The sequence below is a fragment of the Bombyx mori genome, chromosome 22, assembly GCF_030269925.1.
Source record: "Bombyx mori chromosome 22, ASM3026992v2".
Taxonomy (NCBI): domain Eukaryota; kingdom Metazoa; phylum Arthropoda; class Insecta; order Lepidoptera; family Bombycidae; genus Bombyx; species Bombyx mori.
Genome location: NC_085128.1, coordinates 5,791,411 through 5,806,388, shown reverse-complemented (window position 1 = coordinate 5,806,388; position 14,978 = coordinate 5,791,411). Strand labels below are relative to the sequence as shown.

Below are 14,978 nucleotides of genomic sequence, written 5' to 3'. Positions count from 1 at the left end.
TATGTCGGTCTGGGGCCCGGCGAAGGGGGCCTAAGAAGACGACGTGCAAGCTGCTCTGCACGCGTTTTACGCAAGAGCATCCGGGTGATGGAAGGCCGGCTATCCTCGACCCACGCTGGTTCTGACCCAGCGGGGTATTTCGTAGGATAACCTATTCAAACCGGCGCCATCTAGGCGGGCTTCGGACAGCCTGCCGACCGAGAGGGCTGGTGGTCGTGGCGCCGACGATCGCTGGCCCGGCGTCCCGAGGGGGAGGGTGATGGGAGAGATGTGCTCCGCACTAAACGCTTCACTCTCCTCCCCTTGCCTTTTCATGAGTTCTGTCTCATGCGAGGGTTGGACGTTGGTTGTTGAGCGACAGGAGGTTTTAGTCGGTTCGACTCCGACATGCCCCACCCTCCATCCCCAGTGGACTTTTTGAAGCATCTCGAGAAGTTACGTCCAGCAGCTTTTTTCCCCCACATTTGTGCACTTTCACAGATGCTAAACAGTTAATAAACTACCGCTATTGTGCATTTAAGCCCGAAGAAACACAAATTGACAAAATAAAACAAATCCCAAAGTTCACTCCTTGCGTTCCCGCCAAAAAGTCGTAGGATAAGTTCATTATTTATTTATTTTCAAAGCAACCGATTAATCCCAAATCATTATTTATTACTTAAGGTTACATTCAATTCATTACATAATAATTGAATCTCGAATTTCTACTGCCTGAAATCGTTTCCTTGGTTAATAAAACCAATTTGTTATAGAAAAAAATCGATTCTTCTCGATCTAGATCTCAGATTGCATCCGTGCTTGGCCTAATGATAATACCCATAGACCTATATAGTTTCGTTAGGTTTCCTACTTCAGTGATAATACCATATTAAGTGTATTATCTATGCTTATACCATAGACAAGACATATATGTTCATACTCATACAAACAAATTTTAAATCGCGCACCTACCTGTATAGAAAAACAAAGATTTTTAAGAAGAATAACACACTAAGAATTGTAGTTGCATTTAATTTAATTTGAAAATGTCAACACGTGAGATACTGACCTTACAGTTTGGTCACTATTCAAATTATGTTGGTGCCCATTTTTGGAATATACAAGAGCTCAGTTTTGATTACAGTGGTACTGCAACTACCGATCTAAATCACGATATTTTATACCGAGAGGGTCAAACGTCGAGGAATGAAGTAACTTACACACCCAGATTACTGATAGCTGATTTGAAAGGGGCTTTAAAAACTCTACCACAAAGTGGTGGTCTCTCGGATGACGCACAGGAAACAGATTTACAGTGGGATACAGTAGAAAAAATAGAAGAACCCCCGCCAGAAAAAAACCAATATCTCGCTGCTATTGATTCTGTTCAAACAACAGTAGCTGATGGAAAGAAAGATTACAATCTTGAAGAGAATGTAATCACTTGGACAGATTACCTGTATCCTCGTTTTCATTCTAGAACTGTGAATGTAGTAAATGAGTATCAACACGGAAGTAATAAGGCAAGTTTTACAATTTGTACATATATACATCTTGTTGTTACATTACATTTATTGTTATATTAATGTGATTGAAATCAGATCTAATCTGGATAATCTAGGAAAAAAGGCTAAAAGGCTTTTGTGTACCAGGTATGATCGTACAGAAGTGGAGGTATGATAAGCAGTTTCAGACCATTTGGGAGTTACTGTTTTACCAAATGGAATGTGGCCCAAGAGAATGTTAAAATTGTAGTAATTACAATCAATTATTGTTGCAATATTAAATTAAATTCACATCATTTCATACATTCAACTGATTCTTTTAAAATTCAAATGAACTATGTATTTAATATAATATACACATATTTATTGTATTCAAATACAGTTCATTGTAAAATTTTCAGGAAGCTTTTGACATCTATCCCACTGGTAGAGGAGTATGGAAATCTGATTATGGTGATCTATTTAGTGACAATATCAGAAAATATGTTGAAGAATGTGACAGCATGCAAGGTTTTCAAATAAATTTTGACTGCACAGACGGTTTTGCTGGCCTAGCTCTTGGTTGCATAGAACACCTTTCTGATGAATATACAAAACCTATTTTGGCCTACCCTATTATAGCATCACATTTTCCTGACAACAACTCCAATACACAAGAAGAAAGAGATATATCAAATTTAAGAGATTCCATTAGATTAGTGAACATTCTTCTTTCAATACAAGAATTATCTGAGCATGCCACTATGTATGTTCCTTTATGTACAGGAGAAAAGGGTTGGAGGAAACCTGGTAATGCAAGAACATTTGACTGTCTAAATTATGATCCAAAACTATATTATCACTCATCAGCTATATTGGCATCTGCTATTGACACGCTCAGTCAAAAATACAGGCATAAAAGTAATATTCATACAATGTCTGACATTTGTGCTGATATGACAGGATATGGACGGAAGATGACTGCAGCATCTTTGGGTATGCCAATAGCAATAAACGAATCCCAATATCTTATTGACTATTTAAATGAACGAATCCAACCAATATACAGCTGTATAACGCCTGGTTGTAAAATTGCTAATGACAAACTTTTTCAACTGATTACAATAAGGGGTATACCAGAAAGTTATTTAAAGGCACCACCAAAAGAAGCAAAGGCTCAACAAAATTTACCAGCATATAGGTGTAACAGTGTGAAAGAAATGTTTGAGTTATATTTTCAAGCTAACAATTTCTTGTCTGCTACAAACTTAACAGTTAATGAACAACCTCTGAATTTAAAAACTCCATTCCCACAAATATTTACAAAGAACTTGAATAAATATGGATTTATTAAAAATGATAACCGACTCGAGGATGTTGAAAGTTGTGCTGTGATAGCAGGTTATCATAATGGAACTTTCCTTGCAAATATGATAGAAAAACTTCATAGAGATGTCAGTAGAATAAGATTTGCAAAATTACACAAGTTTAAAGAAGAAGGCCTTGAGGCTTCAGAATATACAGAGAGCTTGGACAAATTAGCAGAATTTAAAGACAATTATGAAGATGATTTCGAATTATGATTGATTCTACTCCTTTTTCAACAATCACACAATGGGTCTGTTCATTTTTGTAAAGATATGTGAGGATACTTCTTAACAATTATAGTACCAGTATTGCATTTTATATACGTTGTGACTGTTGTTAAATAACATGATTTGGTTCACCAGTTTCAGCAAACTACATACATTATTACTTTTTCACATCGTCGCCTCGTGCAGTACTCTAGTGGATGTGGGACACACAATTAGCATCATCTTCCACTATTTATTGCGAATTAATCACGACAGTTGGATCCTACTTGTGTGAACAAGGCAAGGAACTGCATCCCATACAAGATCATCATCAGCTACTATCACATGCTATCACATACCAGAGCAACAATGCCTTATACCTCTTAATGTAAATGTGTGTTCAATGATCATGAAAAGAAGTTGATTATCCACTAGAAGTTTTAATAAATGAATTAAATAAAACTATGAATAAAACTATTTTATCTTTATTTAAAAGATGATTTAGGTAATAGAATTCATTTCATCCACACATAACCCATTGTACACATTTACAAAGTCTTAGCCTGCGGGAATCATGAAGAACGTTCAAGGGCTCTTTCCTTCATTCTGCTGATGAACGCTGCACCTTTGTTTTTTCTGAAGTTTTCATAGGGATCATTCAAACTGACGCCAACACCTATAAAAAAGATTCAGTGCTTTACATTTTTTGTTTTTTTTTTTATTGCCCTTGTAGGCCGACGAGCATACGGTCCACTTGATGGTGAGTGGTTACCGTCCCTCATGGACCTCAGCAATGCCAGGGGCAAAGCCAAGCCGCTGCCTACCGCTTAATACTATCCAGAAGTCTCTTTTGAAGAAGGACATGTCATAGCGCTCGGGAAACACCATGGAGGGGAGCTCATTCCATAGCCGGATGGTATGTGGCAAAAAAGACCTCTGGAAACACACTGTCGATGAACACAGCAGTTCCGGATAATATGGATGAACTCTGCTCTGATGGCGGGAGGTGCGATGATAAAAAGGAGATGAAGGGATTAGGAAGGAAGTACTTACCTAATTTGAAAAATAATAATTTTAACAAAACATTACAAGCATTATTATTTATTACCTTTATATTGGTCTTGTCTATCTCTTACGAAACCGCCACTGATAGGTTCTGCAATACCCTGGCCTGAAGCACCAAGGCCCCCTGCACTCCAACCCATCTTTTGTAGCATTTGATGCCCTTTATTTGTAGAATCTATACCTCCGGAAGTCGTGGGATATGCTCCACCACTATTTAAAAAACAAATTAATGCAAAGACATTTTTTCAATATAATGACCAAATTATATAGTCGTATAATAAATATACATATATATGCTATTTTATTTGATAATTGTCTTCTAGATGGGTAATGTACTGTGACTGAACCTTAGAACTCATGTCTCAAGGTGGGTAGCGGCATTTACGTTGTAGATGTCTATGAGCTCCGGTAACCACTTAACATCAGGTGGACAGTAAGCTCTTCCACCCATCTAAGCAATAAAAAAAGTAATTTTTATCCCAACTTCAACTGCTATATAAACTATTGTAGAATGTAGAAGGCTTTCTCAGCAAGACTTTTTCGATTCAAGATTCTTATTGTCTCTAACATAACGTGAATTAATATAATTTAAATATCTTAAATGAAATAATAATGAAGGTTAAATAAAAATTTGTGCTTAGCAACAATGTCTGCTTCGCTAACAATACCGCGCAACTCAAATTAAGTCAAGCTTTTTTAAATCCCTTCGCTTCAAACATTAGATATAGAAGGCATCTGCACAACGACCTATGTATACGAGCATCGACTATGCACGTCGACGTTAGCGCTGTGCGTCTTTACCATCAGCCCCGTGATATTCTTGTTTTTTAGGCATACATATGAGGTATGCTTAAAGATGGTAGGTACTTGTTCTATTTTCTTAATTATATATTTGAATTATTGATAATTGTTATTTGACAGTAATTACTCTAAAAACTTTTGTTGTATACATGCACACTTTCCGGTGTAGTGCTCCGCCGTTCAGTAGCCCTACTACGGGGAATTGGTGAACCATTAAGCCGCGTCATTCTTACGAAGCGCACTGCCACAGCGAGAGTTATAAGATACGCTATATTAGCTATTTATGAATAATCAATCACAAACATCTGACAAAATTCTCATAGGTATTCAGTTCTTTTTATTTGTGCTAAAAACGAAGGAAATTTGATTCGCGCAGTATTGGTCGCCAACACAGTATTATATCAACCTGATATTGCACAGGTCAACTGATTTGAAAGATAAACCTAATTTAAAGAGATAAAATTCTCACAGAAAACTAGGTGGTGTTGGCGATCTAGAGCGTTCCACACGGCGCGATCTTGGTGAGTCTCTGTGTCTTTCTCGTTCGCGGGAATTACTACGTGATTTTGATCTTGACCTCGACCGGGTACGTCTTCGTCCTGAGAATTAACAATAATAGAGAAACTCAACTTGGCATAATATAAAACGATCGAATTAAGTAGTTAAAATAGACTTAGTGAACTTTTGTATGGACACATTATTATTATTATTTATTGGACTGATAGAATAGAATAGAATAGAAAAAAGCTTGTTTACTGCTAAACATAAGCTTCTTCAAGAAACGCCAAGACCTCCTGTGCTGCCTACATCCAGACATTTTTGAGATCATCAGTGAGTTTTTGGGCCACATTGTGAAAAAAATACTTAAGCCTAATATATATTTTGAAACATTTTACACACATAGACAATATATGGTCACGTCCTTACGGATCCATCAGATCCAATAACCTTTGCATTAGATGCCTTCAGCTCTAATACTAGGGGCAGGCTTAGGGACCCCGGTAACCGTACTCGTCGAACTCGACAAAGAGGTCGACGTGCAACCTAACCCATGCATCAGCCCGCTGAGTTTCTCGCCGGATCTTCTCAGCGGGTCGCGATTCCGATCCGGTAGTAGATTCATTCGCGAAACAATTGCTCTTGAGTTGTTAGGTCTCCTTCGGAGGCGCTCGGGCAGTTGTTAGCAAATCCCACCCCTCTTGGCTGAGCCTTTGCTCGCCCACCTGTCCTGGTGAAACTGGAAAGGCCTTCGGGCCACCAGTAAACTTTCAATCATAAAAAAAAAAAAAACAATATATGGGTACTTTTCACAGGTTTATATTATACTTCACTTTATATTATACTATACTAGCTCAGGCAAGTCAACCCCGTTTATTCACACGCTTGTGTTTTTGTGAACGTTTGCCAAGGCTAGCATGCAAACGTAGTATTATTTGAAACATGTATTATCTATACATTAATATAGTATTATAAGAGACCAGCTGTAGCCGTCCGCTTCGCTGGGCTTTTAAAATTAACATTATTATTTCTCACCCCCACCAAGATTAACGCCCCCCCCCCCCCCCAACTGGTGTAGGGAGTCCAACACTCATATAAATATTAGTCTATGCATTAAGTACATGTATTTTCTACGTGAATACCAAGTTTCAAGTCAATTGGATGTATGGTTCAATAGTTATAACGGAACATCCGTAAAAACCATTGTAGATTTATATATTAGTATAGAAGTATAGATTATTCATGTACGAGATAAAATTAGAAATTGTCTACACTTAATTCAATAACCAGAATCGTCGGGTGTCATGAACAACTAAATCTCTACTACCTCATAATATTTGAATAAAAATTACCTTCTCTTGCACTTTCTCTCTCTCTTTTCCACATATTGTGTTTTCTTTTAGGTGACTGTGAACGTGATCGTGACTTCATTGGTATATTAGGTTCGGGTGTTTTACTCCGTGATCTAAAATAGACAACACAAAATTAATTGGATCAAGAGTTGGGGTTATAATTATTTTTCATATAAAATTAGTACACTTTCAATTGACACTATCTTTAATGTGTCTTGAGTATATATATTTTACCTGTATCTTCTTCCTGGTGGAGTAGGTTGTTTCTGTAAATCCTTAGGAATTGGACTGGGTGATTTCGATTTTTGTCTATAACCTTGCGCTATAGCGTCTTCTTTCATCTTTCTTGCTGAATTTTTTGCTTTGTAATACTCGTATAATCCTAATTTCTCCCACCCTTCACTGCAAATTTATTAAATATAACACATAATATTCTTCTTCAATATTTACCAACAGTGAGGTTATATCATGTTTTTATTGCCATTACTGGCAAACAACCATCATTATTCTGTGAAATCACTGTAACTATATCATCACCAGTCTTTACTGCGATGGACAGTTACTATACTATGCCTTAAATCCAGTGTATATTTAGATGCGAAATATAATTTTCTGAATTCAAAGGAATATATAATAGAATAAAAGCTATTTGAAAATGAGACTCACTTATCTCGTGGACGTTCATGATTTGGCGAGGCAAAGAATGCATCAACGGCTGCTAAAAGTCTATCATTTGGAGGTGCTGGTGGTGGTAAACGAATTCTGTCCGGGTCTAATGGTTTATAGTTGTCATCTTCCAACTAGAAGACAATGAAATTTAGCATGCAAATTAATTATTTACATGTATGATAAAGAAAGTATGAAAAAAAATATCCTTAAAGTAAGAACATAATTACCATAATAAGTGGAACCATTAAACCAGCGGGGAGTTCGAAGTATGGTACTGAAGGCATCAAATCTTCATTGTTAATTTCAGGAATTAATGGTGGAAAACCTGGTGGAGGTTTGCTAAGGTCAGGAAGACCATTTTGGAAAGCCTGCAGTGGTGCATTATCAAGAGGCTTGAAGCCTGGTGGTGGTACGGAGAAGTTTACATTTGGTAGATTAGATAAATCAGGATCTTCAATATTTTCTTTCTTTTGCTTTGCTATTTGTTCAAATATTTGGCTATCATAACTATTCTCATTTCCACTGATACTGTTGTTTGTTGGGTAATTATCCCCACTTTCACTACCATATTGCTGACTATTTGAGTTTGCATTAAAGTTTTGATCATAGCCACCCATCTGTGGATATCCTATATCACTGAAATTACTATTATGAAAATTTCCCATATTACTTTGCTGCTCATTTTCATTGTTTTCTTGAGTTTTTTGCATCTCAAGGGCATGTTTTTGCATTTCCAATTGTTGTATTTGTTGCATTGTGTGACCAACAAAAGCTTGGTGTTGTGATTGATAACTGCAATCAAATAGAATATATTAATTTTTTAGTTATATTGAACACTAATCTGTTTTATTCTTGCCATAATTTACTTCTCAAAAGTAGATTTAGTTTGCTGTGTCAGATGCGAAATAGCATTCGCATGCTGTGAGATTAAGGCGTTCTGATAATCTTGGTAGGAGCTGGTGGGACTCTTCATTTTTTCAATTACTGCTGTCTCGAAATAGTTAGACTTGGACTCCCAAAGACGAAGTAACTTGTTTAACTTAGCTTCCTGCTCCTCTGTCACCGCTGAAACAGCAGAATAATGAAAAAGTTGTCATATGGGTCAGCGTGATACTAAGCAAGTTACCTGACTGACGAGAGAACCACAGGTGGAGTTCTAAAGATGCTTTGAGCTGCAGATAAGAATTTGCATTCGACAATAAAGACAAACCTAAATCTCGAGGGCATTATTATAAATAAGTTACCTATACTGGCATTGCAAAACATTGGAACCACCACATTTTCCAAATTTTTCTTGAGATCTTCTGCGTTTTTGCGTGCACTGTAATTAGGAATAATAGTATCATAGACACCGAATTGACAATAAAAAAGGGACACAATACTTTATTAAAATATGTTTATGTTTTGCTTAATAGCATAGTACAAAAAAAAATACATTATCATTTAGTATTTGTTTTAATTATTACTAGATATATTTTATATCCTATTCAATATCCCACAAATAATGACAAATACACTTTACAATATTTAAACATAATCGTTTATTAAGCACAACCAATCAATAATTACCCAAACCATTCTAAATGTACACTTTAAATATCAAATTTGTTTTTGGTACTAACCAATGATGGAGTACATCATTTACAAGGTAAATGATGTGTAGTTTCTGAGTAAAAGCAGCACCAGTTTGAGTGACTTTTCTAAGCAGGTGTTGAGATATGACTTTGCCAGCATCATGGGATGTAGCATGTTGAAGTATCCAACCCTTTCCTAATGTTACATGTAAAAATAAAATACAGATTCAAAAATACAAAAAATAAAACTGTTTGTTCCCACAGTAGCAGTTAGCAGTATTTCGAGTATTTCTTGAGTTTGGGAACATGATGTTTGGTCAGTCTGAATAGACAAAAAAAAATTGCAAAATATTAGCTAAGATTTAAAAACGAAAATAATATAATTGTATATGGATTGATTAAATATTACATACAATATTCAAGAATGTAGAGTATACAGTTGAGTCATAAGTTATTCAGTTGAATTTAAAAAGTACCTGAAGAAATACTGTCCTTAGTGCAACTGTCTATTATTGGCTGTAGGATATTGTCAAGTTCACTAAGATTGATGTTGTTCTCATCAGCCATTATCTGTAAAGACTCCATCTGTGCCTTGCTGACAAGCTCATTGATCTTCACTTGCTGCTGTTGTATCAAAACCTAGAATGCATATTATTTAATTCATAGGAACTTATTGGGGTGTTTCATATGAAATATTGGAAAATAAACAATGTGTACAAATCTCAAAACTTAGTTTGAATTTCTAAATTCCAATAGTTACTGCATATATACGATCTATATAAATAATTAACTTATTTGTTTTCTTTAAACAAAATATCCAAATAGTGTCTCAATAAAATATATCAAGTTATTTCAGTGTACATTTCTTATTGCCTTAAATAGGTGAATGAACTGGCATTAAATGGTAACCATAATATAATAATATATCCTACCAGCCACCTTGATACATGAGGTAATAGCTATCACATCATTAAAACCAGAAACTCTTGCAGCAGAAATTAGTAGAAAGAGTATGGCTAATAATGACTAATAAAAATAATACTACTGGTAATTTTATGTTTATAATACAATGTTATTCCTTGACCATAGAGGTACTGTGTGAACATGTGGTATTTTTTGAAAAATGGTTTGATCCCAGCACAATCATCTCATTCAATATGAATGCACTTGGGCGTATTATCCATAAGGCTATGATAGCTTATTATGTTAATACCCCGCTTTTAATGTAGGTAATGCAAAAACAAAAATCTAATCTATGCCCAACTACTTTTGCATGAGTAGGTACTGTAGTCATAATAATAGTATACATAATAATGTAGTCTTAATAAATTCAATTTATAAACTACAATGCAAAAAAAAATGGTATCAAAAACAATAATCTTTAGTAACAAAATATGTTTTCCTTCTAGACCTCTATTTTACAGGTGGGAAGACTTGTTTGGCTTGATGTAAACTTACTTAATCAAACAGAAACACTATCATTACATCACACCACCAAGCAATTAAGATCATACGCATGTTTTTACTAATTTACTGTACATACTTACAGCATGTTGAGCATTTAGATTATTTTCTGACTGAGTAATCTGTTCTTTCAGCACATTGATCTGTGTTGTGATGCTGTCGATTTCTTGTGGGTGCTGAGGAAGGGGAGGCGGGGCAGAGTTGACTGCAAGCCACTGCTGAAGTACAGGTGCCGCCGCCATCGAGGCCGCTAGACCCAGCTGAGCAGGCGTCGCGCTGGCCTGTTGGGGCATTACATATTGCCTGTTCTGTGCCATATAGGCCCCGGCGGGAGCGGATGCCGCCTGCCCACCGGCCGTTTGCTTTAGAACTATAAACAGCGGAGGTTCACTTAGATTGGTTAAAACAAAACGTATCAGCTATCATTGATTATGGTGGATAGCTTCTGTCATCAGTTTTGTTATGCTTACTTGCTTGTTCTGTCGTCACTTTGTATTGATAGTAGTTGAAGTACTCGCCGCCATACAGGAAACTAAATTTTGGGTTATTTTTTTGTTTGTTCTTGGTCATCTTCTCAAATTCCGGTCCATTTCTTGCGACGAATTGCGCTAATTTGTCGATTATGTTGCGGAGATCTTGATCTGAAAATATATATTTTATAGTAATTAATGTTTATTTATAACTGGATTTACTTGAATGCAAATATATTGTTATGTGTGTGCGGTACCTTGCGGTGGCTGTGGCAGTTCCATTTTTATCGTTTACGAGGTTATTGCTTGATGTAGCTTAGTGTCTTAAACTAATAGACTATTATTACTTTAACGACATTTTAATGTCATTTTACCAGAAAATAACGATCTAAAAGAGATGTTATCACTATTTTAATTCTTTATGCGATTTATATATTGCTGTATATGATTAAAACACATCGGCCATTTGTAAATTGTTGGCTTTAATATTTTATTACTAGACTCAAATACTAGGTGTATAATCTATGCTTACAACTGTCAGTATATATAATCTTACTCTATGCTGTCAGTGTTTCATAAATATTATGTGTCGTGTCTATGGTCACTATTGAACTCCTAGCGCATTGACGATCTTGTATGTGTACGGTAATAATGTTATGGTTATATTTTTACAAAATATTTGGTTTATACCTACAAAATTGCTGTTTAACATATAGAAAATTATAATTTATATTTTTATTATTTTGTTTTTATTTTTATCAAACAAATTCACCCATGTCAATATACGGGAGTGAATAAACTATTCAAAGGCATTTTGTACTCATCTCATTGTCATCTCGGGAATTGATATTTTTTCCAAACCTTGGTAAAAATAGATGTCTGTAGGCGCAAGGTCTGGTGAGTATGATGGATGATGCACAACTTCTAACTCCAGTTCTTGTAGCTTAGACACTATTTGTTGTGCTGTATGAAGTCGAGCGTTGTCGTGTAGGAGCAACGCGGTCGTGCAGTTAACTAAGGCTGGCAAGAGATTCCCGAGTTTCTTCATCTTTGTGTCCAGTTCACATCCGCAGTAATTCCGGTGCCATTTGGTAAGAAGCTATGTTGAATTATACCAGTAATACACCACCATATAGTGACCATGAATTTGTTTGCATCATTAATGTTGGGATCAGTTTGTGCGACATTGCTACCGCGACGGAACTAGTGTTCCGTAGTTTTATGTATTTTTAGTCGCGTCCATATTGATTAAAAACATACCAAAATATAATGAAAGCAAAACACTATTAAATAGACAAATGACTGATTTTGAAAATAGACTTCCATATTTTTTTAATTAAATTCATTTGTATTTAAAATTGATTGCCACACAATTGGGCAGTGTTCGACAATTCAAATGGGCAGTGTTTGATGATTTAAATGAGCAGTGTTTGCAAAAGATAAGTTATAAGGTAAGGACCTATTAAATTGTAAACGATGTAAGGTGACAAAAGCCACGTATTAGTGTACACTCTACGATAGCCACGCCAGTGAAGAACTCCCCCGAGTTAGTATTATTGTTAAAGGTGGAGAGTAGTTAAAGTGGTTTTTTCACTTGTTACCGCAGAGATTAAATTATCTCTGCGATTACAAGTGAAAAAACAAAAAAGTGAATAAAACGACCCCATTATGATTTTTTCAACAGTAAATAATTTACACTATCTACAGTCCGCGCGCGAGCTCCGAGGATTTTTTTAAAGGAATGTTGACGTAATGAGCTAGTGTTGTAATTAGTCGATATTGCGCTATCGATACTAACACATCTTAAGCCTCCGTGCGAGTGTAAATTATAAAATATGAGGGTATTATGTACTTGAAATAAAAAAAAAACAATTGATCACGTATGAATTTAATTTAATGTACTGATACTTATTGAACAAAATGAACGTGAAATCTTGTTAATTACTCTCGCAATCAGATTAATCAGTAGTTGAAGAATTTGATGTACTCTCCTCTTGATGTCACTCTCCTCACGTACTTCAATAATAAATGATTCGACAACATCCTCCATTAAGCCATCCTTTTGCCAGTAATATTCCTCTAATGCTAAGACATGTTTAATATGCTAGTGCTTGCCATTCCTTTTTCATCAAATGAAATAGCTATTTGTGCAAACAAAAATACTTATAAGTGTAAGACTATTTATATTAGAAATCACACGTAATTAACACTGTTATCGCAAAATTAAAGACGAGTCGATAAGCGTACTCTCACGTTAAGGTCGACACTAGTACTGGGAGAGTGCTGCGTATGAAGCGATGGTCGGGCGCGGTGCATGCCCGCCCGCTTCCTCAGCCCCCGAATCCTTGGAGCTCACGAGCGGACTGTAGGGTGCCTTTAAATAAATATATTGAAAGGACCCATATTGTGAGGCTTGGAAAGTATAATTTGGACTATGTCTATTAGCTCCAGTAACCACTTAACACTAGATGGGCAGTGGGCACATCCAGCGATCTAAGAAATTAATGGAAAAAAGAAGGTCAGGGCTCAAATTACTGAAGTGCCCATTTTTTCATTAGTTATTGCAAATATTATATCATTAGGAATTATTATATTGTAAAAGCAAAACATACTTGGCTTTTCAAAATTATAATATACACTAGCAGACCCAGCAGACTTCGTAGTGCCTCAATCGATAAATAAAAAACTTAAACTTTTGTATCAAATAATACTTAAAACAAACAAAAGGAACCCGTCGGGCGGGGGACACATCAAAGGGAAATTATAAGTGTTATTTTTATTTAATTCCGAGCATTTTCATGTATCCTATGTATAATGATATGTATAATCTACCTTTTAAACCTTTTCTGAACTTCCACAAATTCAAGACAAAAATTAACCAAATCAGTCCAGCCGTTCTCGAGTTTTAGCGAGACTAACGAACAACAATTTATTTTCATATATATAAATTACTTTTAGAATTTCTTTGCAAATTCGAATTTCAAAGATTAAGTTTTTCGATTTCTAGACTAAAGAGACTTTATTCTACTCTACACTAACTCGACTTAACTCGACTCGACTCAATCTCCAATGTGCGTTTTGGTATAACTCGTAAAAATAAACTCCATTCAAACATGCTTCGAAAATTTTCGTCACCGGAGCGGAGTAAATGAACTGTCAAGTCAACCTTGAACATTCCTCAAGACTGGTTTTCTTTAAATATCCAAACCTTTTTATCTATACTTTTAATATTATCATTGTATAATAACATATTTTTAATATTATAAAGCCGAAGAGTTTGTTTGTTTGAACGCGCTAATCTCAGGAACTACTGGTCCGATTTGAAAAATTCTTTAAGTGTTAGATAGCCCATTTATCGAGGAAGGTTATATAATATTACGCTAAGACCAATACAAGCGGAGCACAGATGTTTCAAAATGGGGTCTTTTTTTCGTTTTGAGAGCTTCCACTGCGTGCGCTACGGAAACGGTTAAAGTTTTGCTAAAGTATAAGAGAATTGTCCCCTTTAAAAGATTTAAAAAAAGTCCGCGACAGCATATGTCCATATGTTAAGGATGGCTCACTATAACGTTTTTTATGCTAACCGAATTTGTTCTAAAATAAAGTATTATTTGTGAAGGTGTTTTTATAAAGATGATATTAATCCCTATCCAAATAAATACGTTATTCATTACAACATTGAAACACCCAAATCACTTCAAGATACACTTTGACAATTATAGAGTTTTCTGGATTTCTCCAAGATCCCATCATCAGATATTGATGTAAACAGGCGCATTCGGGAACTCTATCCTTTCGAACAAAAATAAAGAAAAAAGAATTATCAGAGTCGGTTGAAGCATTCTCGAGAAATCGGTGAACGTACATAGATAAAAAATTATAGTCGAATCGATAACTTGCTCTTTTGAAGTCGGTTAAAAAGCGTGATTTTGGTACATTAAATAGCTCTTTAACATTCTATTGTCCAAAAATATTTCTCATTTTCAACGTTAAATGAAGAGGCGGGTAAAATTAAGCGTTATGCCATAGTAACTATTCCGCACTTACG

At 35.6% G+C, this 14,978-nt stretch overlaps 2 protein-coding genes and 1 long non-coding RNA gene across 5 annotated transcripts; 1 reads left to right on the top strand and 2 right to left on the bottom strand.

Annotated features, from left to right (window-relative positions):
• The first annotated feature begins 879 nt into the window (after positions 1-879).
• LOC101743801 (protein misato) lies at positions 880-3,511 on the top strand. Of its 2 annotated transcripts, none has more exons than XM_004931913.4 (2): positions 880-1,502; positions 1,886-3,511. In XM_004931913.4, exons 1-2 carry the CDS (start codon positions 1,026-1,028, stop codon positions 3,044-3,046), a joined length of 1,638 nt encoding a protein of 545 aa, XP_004931970.2. In that variant the 5' UTR covers positions 880-1,025; the 3' UTR covers positions 3,047-3,511. The 2 variants fall into 2 exon arrangements, with proteins under 2 accessions (XP_004931970.2, XP_062530871.1); XM_062674887.1 differs by having other exon boundaries at positions 880-1,506; positions 1,890-3,511.
• LOC101743561 (calcium homeostasis endoplasmic reticulum protein) lies at positions 3,507-11,513 on the bottom strand. Of its 2 annotated transcripts, XM_004931911.4 has the most exons (14): positions 11,188-11,513; positions 10,931-11,101; positions 10,544-10,830; positions 9,473-9,635; positions 9,045-9,192; positions 8,667-8,743; positions 8,289-8,487; positions 7,650-8,214; positions 7,420-7,553; positions 6,988-7,155; positions 6,754-6,866; positions 5,373-5,502; positions 4,146-4,312; positions 3,507-3,713 (listed from the first exon to the last, which is right to left on the bottom strand). In XM_004931911.4, exons 1-14 carry the CDS (start codon positions 11,210-11,212, stop codon positions 3,610-3,612), a joined length of 2,451 nt encoding a protein of 816 aa, XP_004931968.1. In that variant the 5' UTR covers positions 11,213-11,513; the 3' UTR covers positions 3,507-3,609. The 2 variants fall into 2 exon arrangements, with proteins under 2 accessions (XP_004931968.1, XP_012550792.1); XM_012695338.4 differs by lacking the exon at positions 11,188-11,513 and having other exon boundaries at positions 10,544-10,741; positions 10,931-11,072.
• Positions 11,514-12,802: 1,289 nt separating this feature from the next.
• On the bottom strand, positions 12,803-13,920 carry LOC119630221 (uncharacterized). Its single transcript, XR_005246007.2, has 2 exons — positions 13,763-13,920; positions 12,803-13,071 (listed from the first exon to the last, which is right to left on the bottom strand). It is a non-coding gene; the product is annotated as an uncharacterized LOC119630221 (long non-coding RNA).
• Between the last annotated feature and the right edge of the window lie 1,058 nt (positions 13,921-14,978).

Excerpts from the sequence above, each read along its gene's own strand:
- LOC101743561 (XM_004931911.4), bottom strand. The coding sequence starts at position 11,212 with ATGGAACTGCCACAGCCACCGCAAG. Across the intron at positions 8,488-8,666 it reads GTTTTGCAATGCCAGTATAG|CGGTGACAGAGGAGCAGGAA; the intron begins GTAACTTATTTA and ends CTGCTGTTTCAG. Across the intron at positions 3,714-4,145 it reads TAGACAAGACCAATATAAAG|GTGTTGGCGTCAGTTTGAAT; the intron begins GTAATAAATAAT and ends TCTTTTTTATAG.
- LOC101743801 (XM_004931913.4), top strand. The coding sequence starts at position 1,026 with ATGTCAACACGTGAGATACTGACCTTACAGTTTGGTCACTATTCAAAT. Across the intron at positions 1,503-1,885 it reads ATCAACACGGAAGTAATAAG|GAAGCTTTTGACATCTATCC; the intron begins GCAAGTTTTACA and ends TAAAATTTTCAG.